We start from the raw sequence: 21,077 nt of genomic DNA, 5'->3' as shown, positions 1-21,077 counted from the left end.
TGCCCCAGAAAATTTCGATCTCGGTCTATTCACACAAACACCATGCGATACCCATGATTGTAATGCAGGTCGTTTAATCTGACCACGCACTGTTCGTTGTGAGGCGGTAATGACTGATAAAAATCGGCGACCTAAAGCTTTAGGTAGCGAACCTAATATAACTGGGTTCCCGGGGATAGAACCGGGTCTATCTTCGGGAACGTTTCTTTTCTTTTAAAAAATTCGAATTAAAATCTGGCAACTAACGGAGGAAATTTCCTGACCAATATTTTTGATAAATTTTCGACAAAATTATAGTGATCCTTTTTATTGGAAAATTTTAGTACTTAATATTGACCATTTTAAATTTGACTAAATACAAGCGAGAACCTGACTTGATTTTAATTATTTAAACAGAATAGAAGAATAAACAAAATAAAATACAATATTAAAAAAATTGTGCAATATATCCTTTTTTTAGAAAGTTTTAATTTATTTGCTGGCTGATTTTACATGAGCGGTAAAATAAAGCTAATGCTAAGCGATTTTACTGAGCTGTTCGATTGACGATACTCCGTAGTCCAAGGGGGCCAGTTTTGCATGGCTGTACCAAAACAACGTAAACAGACGAGGTCGGAAAACAAGTGTGGAATCCAAACGGTATCCGTCCATCGTGCGGATATTTACAGTTGCTGGTAATCGGTCAAACAAGGTGTCAGCTTGTTAGGGTCAAAGGACAGTCGGGAAAGGGAAATCAAGCGTACTGGCATAATTGCGTTGATCCAAGCCTTACTGAGCCGGTCGGCCTTCGCTAGCTTGTGGATTACAAGAACGCGTTTGCCTGGAATGACACTTACAAACACAAACTACAAAGGTGATTTCGTAAACGGAATGCCATTGTCATTTTACGGCATTTTGCATAATTTCAACGAAAACAGGTTGAGCTTCACTTTTCGGGGATATTTTCACAGCTCTTATGATTCGCAATATTATTTTCCAAGACAGAATACATTCAGTTATGAGCGTCAAGTATGAAATCCTTGCGAAATAAAAAATTTTTTTTTGAATCAATGTAAATCTTAGTCTGCGGGGTCCTAAAATTTACAATGAGCCATTTTGAAAACAATTAAACTTAGTTCGTCACTTAATTGAAAAATAAATACGTATAGTACAAATTGCCATTGTCATCATGCAAAAATTGTTTTGATTTCCAACAAGTTTTAAATTCTGGAAAACTTTATTTGCGAACATATACTTCTCTGGCAGACAATAACGTATAATTTTTTTTCAGAATTTCTGCTGAAAATTTGAACATTAACGTTCTTTTCTTTCATAAAAATGAAACTTTCGTACAATCGCCAGTTTAATCGTTTTTTGGGGTTTTTACTGTAAGACGCTTCATTTTTGAATAATTGATATTAAGCAGTAGTTAAGCTTTCGGATTAAATAAAAGCATTCTTCCAGTGGACTGATGGCGCTAACAGTGAATGGTTGATAAATATTAGATAAATGGGTACAACAATAAACTCGTTTTTTGAAACATCGATAACAGAATCGTATTTAATAAACAATTTCGGCACTTCAAGAATAAGAAATGGAACTTAAAAACAATTGAATACGTAAATAATTATACCGTAATATTGTTGCACAAACGCACCTGTAGCAAGGATTTATTCGGACTCCGGCATGCACGCAATAGCAGCACAACTTATTAACCGCAACAGAGTGGTGTATTGAGGTAATTTAAGTGCTCTACCGAACGGCTGACAACCGGATGTGTAGAGTTCGTAGAATTAAATATGAAATCGGCAAATTACCACTAATGTGATATGTACAGAAGAGCAAAAAACAAGTTAGTCCAGAATTCAATATCAATTGTCTTTTTTAAAACCGATGCACACGTTTCTTTTCGTTATCGGTTAACAAATTTTTAGATGGTAAATACGGGAAACTGCTGCTTCCATTTTAAACTTTAACCATGGGCCCACAATTCAAAAACTGAAGAACCAATATGGAAATATATTTATTGACTTCGTGTCCTTTTCGACCGGCTATTGCCCTTTTGTCATACAATTTTCCTGTTCGGCTAATGCCCTTTTCATCAAATCTTGGGACCGGCTACTGCCCTGGTCATCAATTAAAATTCACTGCGGCCTTTCTCAAAACTCAGTCAACTTTCTCACTGACCGGCTACTGCCCTTGTCATTAAATCAAATTCACTGCGGTCAATTTGCAATATCTTATTAATTCAGCATCAAGTTTGTGACTTCTTGGATTACAAAATCATTTCAAACCCGCAGATTTATAAAAATGTTGCATCATTTCTAAATGTTTTAATCACTCAAATAATGTTCAAAACCATCTTAGGCTCGCAGTGCTTACAAGTGCTGCATCAAGCTCCACTTCTGGGTTGCTGAAACATTTTCCGCCTGCGGAATCGCGTCAGCAACTATTTTGTGTTGAATAAATTCAAAAACTCTGCGGCCATACCAGTGCTCGCCTTCTTTCTAGGGCATCGAAATAAATCGAATCCTAGACGGTTTCTCCACTATGTTCTACGGCGGCGGTCCGCCTGTCTTCGATACTGTGGACAAACCGCATTGACTGAAATCGCATTCCAGTCCACAGCATCGTGCTGCGGGTAAGCAGGGTTATAAAGTCTGTTAACGACTGGCGGCCTCCCTGCTTCCCACGTCCATAATGTCTAATGGGGTAGCTAATCCCAATAAACATGAAAACAGAAGTGGAATTGCATGTCACTGTAAGTCATGTTTCCGTAATTACGAACATGTTTATCGTTTACTTAATCCCGTTTTCGGAACATCTGAAAGTGGGCAAATTATTTTAGAAGCGGAATTCAGCATGAGACATTTATCAGCATACATTATCCGTACCAAAAGAAAATCAAACGGATAAAATATTTTTTTTGGGAGTTTATGTTTATTATTCAACAAGCGCACTTAACAGTTACAAAATAATATTATGTTTTTTTTTGAATTTTGAGTATTCAGAAGTTAAAGCAGCTATTTACATGCTAAGGTTGCGCTCCTTTGCCAGAAGCTCAAGTAACAGAATCCCGATCCCTACTGCGGATCGGTTGCGACGCTTTCGCGCATGCCTGACTGTTTCTAGTATGCTCATTCTCCGAGCTATTGGCTTGTGCTTGCCTGAATCCTGCGTTATCAAGTGGTGGTAGTAACGGCTATTGGGATTCATAAAACATACGGCCTGCAGATGGCCAACCTTATAACAGTAAAAGCACGCCCGAGTTTCGCGACGACGCTTACGTTTCCGTGCTTTACTTCTGTTAAACCAAAGTACACAAATGTCCAAAACCTTATTAATTTTATCAACGGTTGAAAGCAGAACTGAAGTTTCAATCACTGTAACTGGCTTTGACAGGTCTGTGATAGTGGCACCAAAGCTGACGTTACAAAACTGCTCATGCTCCATAATGGCAACTGAGTGCCGGCGACAACGAAAACTGTTTGTTTCAGACATCGGTAACCGAAGTGACTCAGTCACACTGCGACCTGCTTTTTGTGACAACACAGCGGAGCGATTTTCGGTATGGTTCTGATTACTCATTTTGAAAGACCTCACCTCAAATTATTCAATATGTGCAATGACAAAATAAAGGCTTGGTCAAAATTGTTTACTCTGATTCAATCTGATAATAAAGGGGAACGGCCAGAAACGTTGAACCAGGTTGGATAAAGGGTTGGTCCCAAGAAAGAAAAAGAGTCAGAAAAGGAATATCATTATCGAATCGACAATCAGTTAAACAAGCCCTGTAATCTGTACTGCCCTCTGAAATATTTCTACAATTAAAAACAACACTTGGGTTTGGCAATCCCAGGTTTTGGGTAGGGCATGCAAACTTTGACTGACTCAGCGAGAAAAATTGGATATGATCAAGGTGAAATTCGGTGAACGATAACAGCAAACCATATTATTTTTCGAAAACAAAGGTCACCAAAAGCATCAAAAAGAAGCTAGTCGTTTTCTTAACGAATTAATCGTTTTCATGAGCAGAGAACTGATAATTTGATTGTCCCACAGAAATATCGTAATTGACACATGCTGCTGAGTAAAGATCATTACAGTATCGAGCGATTGCTTTTCGAAAGCACTGATGCGAGATCGACGTAAATTTAACCCATTCAGCGTTCATCAGAAAATTCGAAATATGGAAACGTTTCAACAACAAATCAGCAAAGCGACAGTAGAAACGGGTACACATGATCTTTCAGGTTCCAGAACAAAATCAGTTCAGGTTTCAGAACAAAATCAGTAAACAGTGATCTTGAAATCGAAAACAGTACTGTTTAGATATTCAGAAAACGTACGGTGATTCAAAAGCGACAGAAGCATTTTTGATTCCACTCTTTCCCGACAGCAAAGTAAGCCGGGAACCTTTATCAAATTATCAAAACCATCATTTATCGGAAGCAATGCACATTTATTTTTTTTATAAAGATAAATCTCCAAGAATAAAAGTAGCAACTGTTGCAAAAATACAGAACTTATGCACACTTTTTTTTAAGAGACATTTATTTAAAACGGACGCAAGAACAAATTCATCGGTGATGTTCCCTTAGGATTATCGTTACCACCTTTTTTTAAAATGGCAGTTGTCAAGGATACTCGCGACGGAACATGGTTAACTGGCATCACAAATGATTAAAGCGGAAAGCGCGTATGAGCGCAGCTTCTGGTTACGGCTGGCAGGTGTTTGGAACCCGCACTGCTCGGAAGTGGCGCAGTTGATAGTAGTAACGGCAGCGGCAGCGGCACCCGCTGTGAATGGATGATGGTATCGCCGAATTAAAGCATCGCACATTAAGAAAAGAAAACAATAATACAAATAATAAGTGACGGCTGAAGTAACCGACAGGTACTTCTCAGTCGTCGGACCATTTGTTACATGAATAATTGGCAGAGCGAAATAAAAGGAAAGGTCACGGCGGTGTAAGACCGGCCGGTTTCGTAGTCTAATATGCAGTGTTTACGGAAATATGCATTAACGGCAACGAACGAGACGGCAAATGCGAGTCAGGGATTGTTATTGAAGGAAATCGGACTGTAATCCGAGGCGACTGTGTCAGAAAAGCACAAAAACAGCGGTATATCAGAGCAACAAGTGGAACGGTATATCAGATAACAGCATGAACGGGCATATCGCCCTTGACAATCAGAAAGCGCATTACAGGAGAATCGGCACATACTAAGTGATTCAGGCATTGGGCAAGGGAGAAGTAGCGAGCCGAGCATCAGAACAAAGTCTACATGTAACACTTATGCGTGCGTGCAGATCAACTGGAAAAAGTCCGCCAGGGTCGCTGCAAATTTTTTTCCACTGGAGCCAAAGCCACAATTCTGTTAACGATTACTCCGCTAATTGCAGAATTTATGAATTTCTTGTACCCGAAGTAAGTGAAGCCAATGTTTTTAGTTCATATTGTGTTGTAACACATGGTATATGTTTTATGTGTACATAGTTTCAGGGGTGCTACAAGCAACGAGGGCTCGAGTGGAAAAAGTTGGCCTGAACCTCTCAAAGAATTTTTCCACCTTGTCAACGGTATGGCGTAATTTGCTGATTTCGCAGTTTTTACATTACAGAAATTATTATTATATGCTTGTATATTAGCTCAATGCTTTTATAACAAAAAAATACATTTCGTAATGAACCCTATTTATCATAATTAATGATTAATGCACTGTACAGTATTGCACTGTATATACTGTACAGTGCAATACTGTACAGTATTGCACCGTTTATGTAGTATGTACCATGTACTTTTAAGGATAAACGTTCTTTACATTTCTTACTAACTTAAGCACTACTGCTTTTTAATGCCAGGTAATAGAAATATGCAGCGATAGGTTTTTTGTAATTTTATTTATTGCTGCATTTAGTTTCCTAATAACAAGCGCAATTCGTTTTCAGCAGTTTGAAGAGTGATAGCATCTTTTGCACCTAATAAATTAATTTTTCCAGAATGGAAAATCATCGCCGTACAACCTTGAAGCCGGACTCGCATGGCCGGAAATATTTCAGGTTCAAACATGGCATCAGCTTTTGCTCTTATTGAGTTGTACAGTTTCTCTAAACTAAGAAATTTCCCAAAATTAAAAGTGGCGACAATGTTAACGATTCGTGGATTCTTTAACGAGGCTTTTTGATAGCCATATTTTTGCAGTTTCCGGTAATAGTGATCCAATAACGCGAGAGCATCACTGATAGACTTTGCACCATTAACTGTGATCTTGCCGTTGCGGTACACTTGGCAGTGCGATTTGTAAGGACGAATGGAACGGAGAAGAAGCCCGGAAAATTTATGTGGTGCATAATGTGAAAGCGGAGCGCGTTCGGATAAGCTGGGTAAGTCAATTGCGCAGCCAAGGTCAGCAGTTGCAACAACGTTAGTTATTTTCGCCATTCAGCCAATTTGCGAATGTCTCCGCTTTTGAAAGCGTTGTTTGTGGTAATGAAGTAAGCTCCTTAAACTTCGGGCACCCAATGTCTTCAAGATTAAACACTTCAGGCAAATAATTTTCCAAAATCTTTTGCTTTTCCAATCCTTTGGCAAAAAACGTCAAACGCGCAGGTCGTTCACCAATAAGCTCCAGCATATCCTGAATGGCACTAGCAATGTCTAAGTATAAATAATCTCCACGATTATGCCAGACAAGTCCGTGTGAGTGACGCGATTGGCTCCTAAATTCAACGCGGTAATGATTAAAGTCGGATGGAATGGTGAATGTGTAGCACCTGCTAACACCAGTTGGGCAATCACAAAATGCCAGCTGTTTTATAAGCCGTTGGGAGCCAGCGATAAACCAATCAATATCCAAGACAACCCTCCGCTTTGAAATCTCCATTCTGTTATCGGTACGCTAGCAATAGCTCCGCCCTTTGGAAATGGATTCCTTAAATAGGTATCCGCGCACGACAGCTGATTTGAGATTCCGACTACCCGCTTCAGTCCTTGTTGTGGGGCCAACGACTTCGGGGAAAACGACGTATGTGTCAAAATTAATTATGGAGCGCGATAAATTATTTGACCAACCATTTGGAAGAATTATTTTGGTGTACGGAGAAATGCAGCCAGCCTACGAAATGCTTCAGCGCAAAGTCCCTGGGATTGAACTGACAAAAATATTCAACAAATTGTGGAGGATGAAAATTATTTTGATGGTAAACAAAATATTTTGTTGATACTGGATGACGTGGCAAGTGGTTTGGTGAAAAATGAGCATTTATCTAAACTCTTCACTCAAAAGTACACCATAAACGGCTTTGTGTATTTTTATTATTCAATAACCTATATAAACAAGGGTCTGCTATGCGAGACGTGCATCTTAATGCACAATATCTTATTCTGTTCAAAAATAATCGTGATGTGAACCAAATCAAGATTCTAGAAAGGCAGACTGGTTTAAAACATCTCAGCGGAGCTTACGAGGAAATCGGCCAGGAACCATTTCAACCTCTCATTTTGGATATGAAACCGGACACACCTGCCTATTTAAGGATTCGTTCAGCAGTATTACCGGGAGAGTTGACAAAAATTTACATCAATCCACAAACGACAAACTTGCCCAAGAATGTGTGATCAGATTTTAAAAGACTTTGCACCGTTTCTCCTTACCCTGCGATCGCTGAAACCTAAGCAGCGTCGTTTTCTTTGGAAAATATTTCGAAACGACAACTTCGCTGTTTTGAAGAAATTTGTTTGAATTTGGTAAAGAATTCAGTGCCTCTTACCACCGATCAGCTAAAGGTGTGTCAGCGTTGGCGTCGACCATTAAAGCTGATTGCCCTCAAAAAATATCCTTTACGAAGCAAGAGGGAAATTTTATTACAGCGCGGAGGATTCTTACCTGCGGTTCTACCTGTATTGGCAGCTGTTTTAGGAACTGCCTTACTGAAATGAAACCGGAAGTGCATTATATTGTTCCCGCGAGCGAAATGAAAAGACTTGCAAGTGACACGGTAGGTCGTATTGTAACGGATGTCCAATTACAACAGCAGCCTACTGAAGTTGTGGATATTGTAAAACTGGACGATTTGATGAGAGATATAATTTCACGGAATACGCTAAGCGAATGGGAGAAAGCGGAACTGTTATCAAGAAACTTGGCTCGCTTTTTGGCGCTGAAAGAGTCGGCGTTTGGCCCTGACCAAATGGTTATTCCGCCTACAGCATCTGTGCCCCCCATTCCAGCACAACTATTAAAGAAGCCGTGGGTACCCCCTAATATGCCTGATCGTATGTTAGATGCTTTCCTCCTATTCCACCTGCACCCCGGCAAAACGCAAGCGTGCAAAGCGAGAAGTATTTGATGAAAACACTTTACAAATCGAAGGTCCCATCGGTTCAAGAACCAAATCCCAGTTCAACTGGATGACTATTAATAACAAATGAGTGGTGGATGCGTTCCCTTTTCTTTGTCTTTGGGTGAAGGTATGACATGGAACTGCACATCTAGCTGTTGCGATGGATCAAGCAGTAGCGACGACGAATACGATGGCCAATCTACTGCTACGACAAGCGTATCTGAACCCGCAGCACCCGGGCAGCTTAACAGGGATTCAAAAGTTTCGCAGCCACTTTCCACAAGCACCAAACTATCAACAAACGCGGGAACAGCTGGAGCATCTGGATCCATATACAGTCCACAAATCTCGACGCAAAAGGTTCAAAAGAAACCCCGTAGTTGTCTCAAACCTAGCGGAGCAATATCAAGCCGATCTGGCAGACATGTCAAAATATGCGAAGCAGAACAAAGGATACCGTTGGATATTGTTTGTGATCGACGTCTTCAGCAAGAAAGTGAGCTGTCAACTACTAAAGAATAAAAGCGGTCTAGAAGTAAAACTTGGGTTGGAAAAGGTGTTTGCAGAACTCGGAGCTCCCATTAAATTGCAAACGGACAAAGGTCTTGAATTTTACAATAAGGATGTTAAGAGTTTTTGACAGCCCAAAAGGTTTTTTGTTCTCTTCTGAAAATAAAGCAATCAAAGCATCCTTAGCTGAAAATGGCATACGCAATCTCAAGAAACGAATATGGAAATTATTTCGACACCGACAGTCTAAAGTGTACTGGGACGTTCTGGGAGATTTGGTAAACAGTTACAACAACGCAATTCATTCTTCGCATAAAGTCACGCCTAATGAGGTTAGCTAGTCCAATTCTCTGCAAATATTCAATCGACTATATGCAGAATTATTATTGGGAAAGCAGAAAAGCCAAAGTACAGCGTAGGTGACACAGTACGAGTAGCCATCGACAAAACACTTTTTGAAAAAGGATATGAGTCAACATTTAAGGAGGAAATTTACAAGATACAACAAGTATTACCACAACAGCCCGAACCCCTCTACGTTTTACTGGATGAAGACGGGGATTTAATTCGCGGGAAATATTACGAAGCCGAACTCAGTCGTGTCAGAAATGGCTCTTAATAGCTTTTATGTCACGCTTCCATCTGATGCCTGTATGCAACAGTTCCCAAAGAATAATGCAGCTGAATGGAGCACAAAGTTAAAGAGCGTGATATCCCTACCGGGACAATGGGAAATGGCATTGGTGGAAATACAGTATCCTAATTCAATGTACAATTTACCCAGTTCCCAAACGTTGCACGTTGACCAAATTACTTCTATGGATAGCAACGGTGTTTTCGCTATGGACCGGGACACAATTACGGTACCTGCAGGGATCTATGAGAAAAGTGACATCATTAATTTTATCAACAATAACGTACCACGGTTAAAGCCATTTCGCGATTCTACAGCGGAAGAACAGGCTTTTCAATTAGAATTAGTAGCAACCGAGCCCAAGCTCAAAGTGAAATTTCCCAGCGTACGTGTTTTTCTGGATTTTCCTCCCTCATCTTTGCATCTATCCCGTATGCTTGGATTTAAAGAACGACGATTTTCTGCTGCACAGTCTGAACAATATGAAAATTTTTTGATGGAAAAAACGAATTTTGCTTCCGCAGCTACAACACTGTCCGACCAGCTGAAAGCCTTGGCAGAGTTGCAGTTGTTGGAGACGTCTATAACAATGACAGCAGATAAGCCCGTGAATATGCACATTGGGAACCAATCAATTTTTGTCTACTGCAACAAGTGCGACTACAATATTGTGGGCGATGAAACTATGCAGCTTTTGCGCGCTTTCCCCATTAAAGCAAGTGTTCCTCGCTTCGAAATTGTTTCGGAAAGGTTTGAGGATCCACATTATTTACCTGTTTTATACGATCGACTGGACACTATTGATATCAACATTACAACTGATCTCGGAGAAGCGGCAATTTTTCAGACTGGAAAGTCAATGGTAAAGCTGCATTTCCGCCCCATTCAGTATTACTATCGCTAAAAAATGCCCGTAATCCTCTTTGAGCCGTCACCATCGTTCTATCTGGATTTATTTGCGGGGCCGCCACGGGCGCTAGTAGCCAGCACGGCTATGGAGCCGTCATGACACGCTATCGCGGGAGTTTAATGCAAAATGGCAGCGGATTTATGCTACCTAATTTTCTGCGCGCAATGTTTAGTAAATTAGCGCATTTTGCTGCCCCGGTTATTAAAGCAGCGGCACCACATGCCAGAGCAGCAATGGAAGCAGCAAAGCCCCACTTACGCGACGCAGCGACAACAGTTCTTAGTGAAACATCCAAGAAGGTAGGAGAGAAAATTTCGGAAGCGTTAACTGCGCAACCTCAACAGCAAGGAGGCATCAAACGGCTCAAGCAGCAGCAAAAAATAACAAAAAAGATAAAGAAACCTTCCTTCCGACTTAAACGGCTTAAACGGATTCCCCCAAGAGAATTTGAGGACGCATTTTAAAATGGCTTTTATTTTGGAAGGAAGCGTGCCAGCTATGCAGGTCGAGTCGGATTTATTCTCCGTTCCGGCCACTCTAGCGGATTTTGTGCGGACAGAAGAAGAACGCATTCTACCAACATCAGGGCAAACAGAAGAAATTAGTTCTGGAGAAATTTCTTTTTACATTCCCCTTCAACGTCGGCGCTGCTAGTGCTAACGGAAATTACGCTAGAAATGGATATTGCAATCAAAAGCAAATTGCAGGACTTGGTGCGGCTACGCATATTGAAAACACGGATCTGGTTGCACCAGTGAACCTAATAGCGCATTCTATATTCAGCTCGGTAGAGGTAACAATGGCCAACCGCCTGATAACTAATTCCACCCCATTATATGCCTACCGAGCGTATTTGGAAAATTTGTTGGGGTACACACCGGCTGCCCTAAAAAGCCAGGCAACAAGTGCTGGATTTTATATAGACACTCCCGGGTAAGATCATGCCAATAACGCTGGAGAAGTAACGCGGAAAGCCATGTTTGTGACCAACGAGTACGTCCCATTCAGCGCCAAATTATGTACGGACATTTTCCAGCAGGGATAAAATTTGATCACCGGTGTACCGCTACATGTGCGCCTCATTTTGAATAAGCCGGAATTCTACCTGCGTTCATACGCCAATCTTCCAGTGGATACTTTTAAAGCATACATTCGCAATCCGCGGCTGTACGTCAAACGCTTTGTTCCTAATCCGGCATATTTGTCTGCGCTTACTGCCCAATTATCGACAAAGACTGTGAAATACCCTATTGAGCGAGTGTGTATGCGTGTTAATGATATTGGTATGATTCAGAGCACAGTGCTGGCTAATTTACATATTGGAGCAGTACCCAAATGTGTTTTTGTGGGATTCGTAAAAAGCTCGAGTTTTCACGGGCTGCGCCGAGGTAATCCGTTTAACTTTGAACATTTCAATCTCAACTATATAAGTGTCGAAGTCGACGGACAGTCGTATCCCGCACAAGCCTACCGACCAAATTTCGCAACGGGTGATTATTTGCAATCATATGACGGTCTTTTGGAGACGCTTGGCCGCTTGCACGCACCGGACGGGGCGCTGCCTTTCGACCGTAAAGCATTTGCGGAAGGATTTGCTATTTGGGGATTCGATCTGACACCTTCACGGACAGGCCGGGGACCGATGAGCACCGTACGCCAAGGAAATCTATCAATCCGCCTGCAGTTCGCCGCCCAATTAACTGAACCAATTATGGCCATTACGATGATGGTGTGGGATAATATAATTGAAGTCAACTCACATCGCCAGCTCATTGCGGATTTTACGGCTTAAAACGTAACGTAAGCGTTTGACAGCCTAAAACATTGTCGTGTTGTTGCCTGAGCGGTAAGCTTCAGGGTCGCAAGTGGGGGGTTGGCGCGCCGTCGGCCCCTTTTGACGCTGAAGAGAATCGTGACGGATGTGGTAAACAATGGGCGACCGGAGCGCTTCGCGCTCTCGGTCGCCCGTTGTTTACAGGACAAAGTTTAAAAAGAAAATTCAAATTTTATTTTGAATGCAGATCGGCACTACAATGGACACTGCTGAGATTGATCACGTGCTACGTTCAAATACCGTGACGAGAGACGCTTTTATTGGTGTATTCGCTGCCGATATGCTACCATCGTCGCTGCCAGCCAAGCTACCATGGGCATGCGTTGTCAATACTGACGAAGCTGCGAAACCTGGCTCGCATTGGCTGGCGTTCTACCAGGCTATACCAGGACAGCTGGAATATTTTGACTCTTACGGTCATGAACCGCATTATTACGGCCACTACATTGAAACTTTTTGCAAGAACGCGGGCATGGTTATTTCACAAGCGCATCGTTTACAAATGGAGTGGAGTACCGTATGCGGACAGTATTGCTGCTTTTTTATTCTAAAACGATGCTCCGGCGAGTCATTTACTTCTCTTATTCATTTATTTACCAATAGCAAAGCTTCGAATGATCGAATGGTTTGTGCTTATGTTAATTATTATTTTAATTTAAAGACTGTTGTCCGTGATAACTCTTTGCTTATTCAGTCTGTTTTCCGCCAGATAACACAATAAAGTCACGTCATCAACGCCAGATTTTTCACGTTCTGTTTGTATGTGATTAAAAATAATTTGTTGTGCACCAAAATATTTTGCGGTCCAGCGTGACGTTGCGCTGCATCCGTTTTGATGCACATAAAATACCCCAGTCAGTGGACAATTTTCAGATGCAACAGCTTTTTCATCTCATTACGCCAGCGGAAATTAACGATTTCTAAAGCATTAGGTCCAAAAATGGTTTACCATATTGTTGTAGACATTAAGTGGTATGCGCTTAACGGGAAGCCAATTATTACGTCACTTGCAATAAGCTCGGTCGAATTTTATTGCCTTTATTATACCACATTTGCGTTAGCGCCAAGCAATTACATTGTGAATAAATATGGCGTTTGTTCTTCGGATATTGATGCTGTGTTCGATAAAGCTTTCTCAGAGTTAGAACACCAAATCGAACGAGCGTTTAAAAATTATCTTCGCTACGTTGACGATCCTGCCGATGTCGTTTTCTATGCAAAAGGGGGGCAAAAGTGTCTTATTCTTCAAAAGCTGATTAAATCTGATGTCATTAATCTTGATACACTGGGCTGTCCGCGTTTTGCCGATCTAAGCAAGGACAAGTGTTACAGTCCTAATAAAGCTCAAGCTTACTCTAACTGGATGCTGGACCACCATTTAAAAAGTCGTACGAAATGCCTGCTTTGCCGTATGCCGATTCCAGAAGTAAAAGTTCACGTTCGACGGCAACGACGCTGCCGCAACTCAAGATCAGATCAGAATGCTTACTGGGGTATGCAATGAAATGTTTCCGCGCTTTTAAAAAAAAAAATTTTAACAAGCTCTATGTTATTGCAGATGACCGAGGTAACAGACGTTGCATCCGCTGTGGTGCTGTATTTCCCACCGATACCGATTGCAGTGAAGAAAGTACTCACGCGGATATTAGCATGCCAAGAATTTCTAGTGCATGAGTCAGTGTAACCTGCCTAACTAACCGTACCCGTTACAAAATGCTGTACTGGAATTTTGTTCTCGTCCAAATCAGTTATATAAAGTGGCATCTTTGTCGCTAGCAACTTTCTTTGGCCATATTTTGCTTTCATCATGGCGCAAACCCTGACTTATCCGCAGAATTGTTTGACCCCGGCACCAGTGCTGAAACTAACTTTGCTGATAGTGCTCTTTTCAATCATAATTATGCGCTTCTCGATCACAATTATTTTATACCTCCGGCTCCGATCGATGTGCCAGTACAGAACCTAGAAGAACTTGATCCGGATTTGTATGATATTAAAGATTATTATGAGTTGGAAAAACGGGGCTAAATATTCACAAAAATTTTCAGTGTCGTTTGAAACCTATAAATGTGTGATACACGGTCTGGATAATTTGTCATTTAAATACGCGATTAAAACCATAACTCTTTTATTGAAAGACATTCTGGACACCGTGCTTTCGGCAATTCCAGCCCACAATTTGGTTAGAATTCGCTTGTATCAAAACGCACTGCAATACCCAATTTGGATGCCACCTATCCAACGTGATCAGCTGAGTGTTGAAAGATGGATGACAACGATCCGGAGAATCTTGAATTCAAATCAGGCGTTTTTATTGGATGAATCTTTTGAATTGTCTGTGCAGCATACGGATATTCCAACTGGGTCGTGCAGAAAAACGTTTCAAAGCTGTTACGGCAAATACTGGACAAGAAACGATGCATTACACAAATCCGCAACACGGACTGCTTGTGTATGGCGCGAGCTATTGTGGTCGCTAAGGCGCATGCAGATGGCGATAAAACAATGTATACAAAGCTTTACCGAACGAAGAAGTTGCAGACCGAAAAGACCAAGGAGTTGCTGCAGGCTGCGGAATTGCCAGATAGAGAATTCAGTGTGGAGGATATTCCTCGATTTGAAATCGTTTTACCAAATTATCAATTTATTGTAGTCTCGGTGGACCATGGAAACTCAATTGCGTACTGCGGCGCGTACTGTGAAAAACGGATCATGCTGCTGCATCATGATCATCATTTTGACGTGCTAACATCCCTGCCCGCGTATTTTGAACAACAGTATTATTGCTACCGCTGTATGAAGGGCTACAACAAAAGGCAGAACCACAGATGTGAGTTCAAGTGTCATCAGTGTTTATCTGTAACCTGCCCTATGGACAAGCTTCAGAACATCCACTGTGCTGACTGTAATCGCGATTTCCATGGGCAAGAGTGCTTTACACGCATAAGTCCGGAAGCAGTCCAATCTGCGCAAAGTTCTTTATTTGTGAATTATGTAAGTCGTTTGTTTCCATGGTGAATCGTCGAATGAAGACCAATTACGACTTGCCACAAAATTATCCGCTTTACGATGACGGCGACAAGGATAGCGACAATGAAAACGATGATATTGAACTGGATATAGATGACCAACAACATCGGTGTGGTGAAGTCTTTTGCCCAACGTGCTCATTGTTCTTCATGCCCGAAGATAATCATGTCTGCTACATGCAACCCATTGAGCTCACAGACAAAGAAAAGGCTAAACACCTAAACGATAAGCTAGCGTACTTTGATCTTGAAACGTTTCAAGATGAGGCAGGTGATTTCAAAGTGAATTTAGCGGTCATAGCAACAAAAGACGAGAAATTTGTCCTTCCGGAAGATGGAAATATTAGCGGTGATATTTCAAGTGCTTTGGGGGAATTCATCTTTAGCGAACGCTTTCGTGGGTACACCTTTATTGCACACAACTTGAAGGTAAACAATGTCAAAACTTCATAAGCAATCATAAGCTTTTGTTGACAAAAACTTACTTTTTAGGGATTTGACGGGTATTTTCTGCTAAACTATCTAATTAAGAACGGAATCATTCCACACCCATTGATCTTTAACGGGAGCAAGGTTGTGCAGATGGATATTTCAAAACTTAAAATAAAATTCCGTGACTCTATGAATTATGTGCCGTCATCGCTCAAAAATTTTGCCAAAGCATTCGGTTTGCAAGAAACCAAAGGAGACTTTCCTCACAAACTTAATCAGCCAGAAAATTGGAACAAAATTCTTCCATGGCCAGATCGACACGATTACGGTTACCAGCTCATGAAAAAGAAAGAGCGTAAACGTTTTATAAAGTGGTTCCGTAAAGAGCGACGCCGTCACAACAATCAATTTGACTTTAATGCTCACTTTATTGGGTAGGTAAAATATGTCATTTACTCTGGCCGCCGTATTTATTTAGCTCTGTTATAGATATTGCTCGCAAGATGTTCTTGTTCTCCAACAAGCATGTGAGAAGTTTCGAACGCTCTTCCAACAAGTGACGAATGGATTGTGTCCATTTGCTTCAGGCCTTACCACCCCTGGAATGTGTAATTATTTTTGGAGAGCGCGGATGTTAAAGAAAACCAAATTGCGCTGATTGGTCCCCCTGGACAAGGTAAAAAATCTTCTGCCAAAGGAGATCGTTGGCTCCGATGGATTGAAATGGACAACGATATACAACTCCAGCGCGAGGTTCGAATCGGCCCTTGGACAGTAGATGGTTTTGACCCAAGGAATAAAACCGTTTATGAGTTTCTAGGTAAATTAGATAAACAACGAATTTTAGCAAATACAGAAAGTTTTGATATAATTGTGTTTGTTCTTTTAAGGGTGTATGTGGCACGGTTGCAGCGACTGCACGACAAAAAGTACACTGCATCCATTTCTTAATCGCCCCATGGAAGAAATCAACAAAGCAACTGACTCACGCCTTGACGCAATAAAAGCTATGGGTTACGCTCTTGTTTCAATCTGGGAGCACGAATACGATGCGCGCCTAGCAGCAGACATGGAATTCAAACAAGTCATCGAGTTAGCAAACATTGAAGAGCCTATGCACCCACGAGATGCATTCACCGGTGGCCGAACAAACGCTATCAAACTGTACCACAAATGTGCGCCAGGCGAAAAATCTATTCCCTCGACGTTATTAGTGAGTACCCCTACATCAATAAAAATCTGCCTTATCCAGTGGGAGCTCCTGTCATCATCACAAAGGACTTCCCGCCTGTGGAAAGCATATTCGGAGTGATGAAATGCCGTATCATTCCACCACCGTCATTATTTCTCCCTGTACTGCCGTACAGAACCGACAAGCTTACATTTCCGTTATGTGCCAAATGCGTACAGGAGCGCGTGAACACACCGTGCTGCCATGAAGATGATGACAGGGCTTTGGAAGGAACGTGGTGTACACCAGAAATTCACCGCGCGATAGAAGCTGGCTACCGCATTGAAAAGATTTACTCTGTTTGGCATTATCCAGAGCAGATGCAATATTTATTCAGAGAATACATAGATCTGTTTTTGAAGCTTAAAACAGAGGCATCAGGCTATCCACCGAACTGTCGAACAGAGGAAGACAAAGACAGATATATTATTGAAGAGTTTCTTATTAAAGAAAATATTTTATTGGATAAAAACAACATTGCGAAGAACGATGGGCTAAGAGCGTTGTCCAAACTTATGCTGAATAGTTTTTGGTAAAGAGTATTACTTCGATTGGCAACAAGCAGTTTTAATTCTGAGTCTTTTTACAGGGGTAAGTTCGGCCAGCAGGAGGACAGATCCAACACCGCATTTGTTGAAAAGAAAGAGATTTTCCATGATTATTTGTTTTCCAATAAATACGAAGTTGCCGGATTCGACTTGGTGACTGATGAAGTTATGGCTGTTCAATACCGTTCTAAAAAAGATTACATCCCAACAAGCAAAAAGACAAATGTTGTCATTGCGGCATTCACAACAGCATATGCGCGGTTGCACTTGCTGAAGTTTATGGAAATGGTTGGAGACCGCTTGTTATATCATGATACTGGCAAGTACTGAATTTCAAGAAACTGTCTTTCGTATTGTAATTCTATCTGTGCACTTTGCAGACAGTATCTTTTATATTCACACTGATGACTTGCCTGATCCGCCAGTGGGGACATGTTTAGGAGATTTGTCATCGTCCTTGGAGCCTAATGAGCACATCAACGAATTTGTTGCACTCGGTACATTCGGATCTACGTTAAGCTGTTTTACGGTGCAGCTTATAAGTATTTATACTTCATTCTTTTCAGGGCCTAAAAGCTACGCGTACCGCACCAACACTGGCAGTGAAACGATAAAGGTCAAGGGCTTTACCTTAACAAGGAAAGCCAGGAAACAGTTGAACCTCGAAAGCCTGAAGGAAATGCTATTAGAAAGCCTGGCACCGCAAGACCAGCCAAATGATGTAACCGTGAACTATCCGTTTAACATTACGCGGAATAAGCGTAAATTGGAGGTTTCCGCAAAAGAAATAAATAAACGGTTTCGACTTACATATTCAAAGCGTCGAATTGTCGACACGGAATTTAACACTCGACCATGGGGTGACGTTTCCGTTGATTAAATCTTCAACTGTCAGTGCTGAACAGTTGTTGATACTGGTTTTCATATTATGACTTACTCCGAAAAAGGCCTCGAGCAATATTATTAAAATTAACATTAGAACAATGCATGTTCCCATAACTGCTTCGCAAAAGTTCTTTTTACACACTAGGCGTGCCATTTTGATAGTATATTTTCTTGCTTATGTATGGTGATTTATTATGATTTCGTGCCTTTAATACTTACTTTAAAGTGAAAACACAATCCAGACAACCGATTATATAATACAATCAAAAATTAAAATTTTGTCTAATGATAATATCATCGAATTGTGTGCGGATGTTAGTATTGCATATGTAGCGTGTTTCATACACGTATGAAATATATACAGTGTACAGTTGTGATGACTCATGTGTGGGAGTTGGGAGCTGTAGTTATAAAGTGCAACCGGGAATTGTAACTAGAAAGTCCAGCTCCCAACTCCAGTTTATGACGTAAGCCGTCGCCATTTTGTGTTTATATAAGGTCCGTTTTCTTCTGATAACTATAACCGATCGCTGGGGAAAAAATTCAAAACACCTTGTCGTTTCCAGACACCAATGCCCGTAATCGGGTAAAAACAATGCTGCTGAAACATCTCAACGCGAAGTGCTTATTCAGCGCTTCCAAGCAGCTGCCAACTGTTCCAATCTGGAAAAGGATGCAAGGTCACGAATCAGCTATGATGACGATCACCAGAAGAGAGAGAAACAGCAGTTCACTGTGCGTCTGTGCGGCCAGATTGCCGGCCTAATTTATTAGAGCGTCGTCCCTTGAGAACGGAAGAAAAAAAACAAATCAAATGAGCCGATGAAATTCGCTGGTACAGTTATATGGGGCTGACCATAAGCAAAAAACAATCTGACCATAAACCGAAATACTCGTTCTATATTAATTATTGTTAGCGCGGTGGCACCACATCACAAACATTGTTGATTTTGGTGCTGTCGTTTTGATGCTATCTAATTAATGTTCCAAGAATGGGTTCAAAAAAGCTGAAAATGAGTCGATAAAATTGCTAGTACAGTTATACTGCGCTGACTATAAGCAATGTGCTAGCTGACCATAAAATGGTACAAGCTGACCATAAACTGAAACACTCGTTCTATACTAATTGGCAGCGAGGTGGCACCATATCACAAATATTGATAATTTAGGTGCTAGCGTTTTGCTGCTGTTACTCCTATTACTAAGTGATTAGCGGATTCTTGTTGTGAAACGATTTTTAGTTCCTTTTTTGAACTCGTGTGATTAGTAGATTCTTGTTGTGAAAACCCTTTTTAGGTCCTTTTGATCATTTTTCGAACTAGACGCCTATTACCGTGTGATCAGCAGATTCTTGTTGTGAAAAGCTTTTTAGGTCCTTTTTTGAACTATACTCCCATTACTAAGTGATTAGCGGATTCTTGTTGTGAACGCTTTTTTTGGGTCCTTTTTTGAACTCGTGTGATTAGTAGATTCTTGTCGTGAACGCTTTTTAGGTCCTTTTGGTCCTTTTTTGAACTCGTGTGATTAGTAGATTCTTGTTGTGAAAACGCTTTTTAGGTCCATTTGATCCTTTTTTAAACTAGACTCCTATTACCGTCTAATTAGCAGATTCTTGTTGGGAAACGCTTTTTAGGTCCTTTCTTGAACTAGACGCCTATTGCCGTCTGATTAGCAGATTCTTGTTGGGAAACGCTTTTTAGGTCCTTTTGGTCCTTTTTTGAACTACAGGGTGGTCCAGCCAAGTGTGGGCAGTTGCATAAAATAAATTTAAATTTATTTCTGCAACTAGTTTTGATATTCTCTTTGAACTTTATTTGTGTAACTTTTTTTACTGCGGATTCAGCGAAAATAAAACCGGGATCATTTAACGTGTCAGTAAGGGAAGGGGTGGAGCTTAATGGGGGAGGGTAGCCGGCATTTTTAGAAGGCTAATAACCGCCCTTCTAAAAAATTCAAGAAGTGATATTTTTGTATGTACTTTTTTGAAAATTATTGAGTGACCCAAAATGTGTTCTCTGTGGGTATGCAGAAAAATCTTGTCCTATCCATGCTCGTGATAAATTCGAAAAAGATCTATCGCCCATAGACTTGTATGTTAAAGAGAACCATCCGAAGAAAGTGGTTGCCTAGAGCGCTGATCGCTTCGGTCAAGATATCCATATTTCAAAGGAAGCTAGGAAGGCACTATAAAAAAACTACGTTATCGCTTGTCTGTTATCAGACGATTGAAATTTTCTAAATATTATTGAATGAACACGATTATTTCGTGGTAAGCAGCGCGTTTTTTTCGGGAAAATCAAAAGTAATACTTTGATTCCCGTTGGCTGCTCTTCAGCTTTTTGCAATAAAACTCTGTTAAGGAAGTTGCTCTATACCAAGAGCTACCATGAAAAAATAACATAAAAATTTTAAAACTCAATGGTAGCGGTGGAGGAATTTTTGTCACTGCCCACACTTGGCTGGACCACCCTGTAGATGCCTATTACCGTGTGATTGGCAGATTCTTGTTGTGAAAACGCTTTTTAGGTCCTTTTGGTCCTTTTTTGAACAAGACGCATATTAACAGGTGATTAGCGTATCGTAGTTGGGAAAAGGCATTTTACGCCGAAAAAAAGTATTTAACAATTTGACACATACTAATTAAGTGGACAATACAGACTGTAAGTACTGTATCATTCGTAAATCAATCAAACACTTCCAACAAAACACAAACCTGAACGCTGTCCATACGCTCATAA

The 21,077-nt window shown here is 40.9% G+C and overlaps 2 protein-coding genes across 2 annotated transcripts; both read left to right on the top strand.

Annotated features, from left to right (window-relative positions):
* The first annotated feature begins 5,556 nt into the window (after positions 1–5,556).
* On the top strand, positions 5,557–18,753 carry LOC129582355 (uncharacterized). The gene is made up of 4 exons (XM_055473869.1): positions 5,557–5,563; positions 17,496–17,773; positions 17,835–17,951; positions 18,021–18,753. Exons 2-4 carry the CDS (start codon positions 17,623–17,625, stop codon positions 18,332–18,334), a joined length of 582 nt encoding a protein of 193 aa, XP_055329844.1. The 5' UTR covers positions 5,557–5,563; positions 17,496–17,622; the 3' UTR covers positions 18,335–18,753.
* On the top strand, positions 15,168–16,832 carry LOC129582354 (uncharacterized). Its single transcript, XM_055473868.1, has 4 exons — positions 15,168–15,672; positions 15,736–16,109; positions 16,165–16,495; positions 16,566–16,832. The coding sequence occupies exons 1-3, from the start codon at positions 15,226–15,228 to the stop codon at positions 16,331–16,333; spliced, it is 990 nt and encodes a 329-aa protein (XP_055329843.1). The 5' UTR covers positions 15,168–15,225; the 3' UTR covers positions 16,334–16,495; positions 16,566–16,832.
* Positions 18,754–21,077: the final 2,324 nt, after the last annotated feature.

This window comes from Paramacrobiotus metropolitanus, unplaced genomic scaffold (assembly GCF_019649055.1).
Source record: "Paramacrobiotus metropolitanus isolate TYO unplaced genomic scaffold, Prichtersi_v1.0 Parri_scaffold0000007, whole genome shotgun sequence".
Lineage (NCBI taxonomy): Eukaryota > Metazoa > Tardigrada > Eutardigrada > Parachela > Macrobiotidae > Paramacrobiotus > Paramacrobiotus metropolitanus.
Note: the sequence above shows the minus strand (reverse complement) of the source record. Positions and strands in the feature narration are given on the sequence as shown.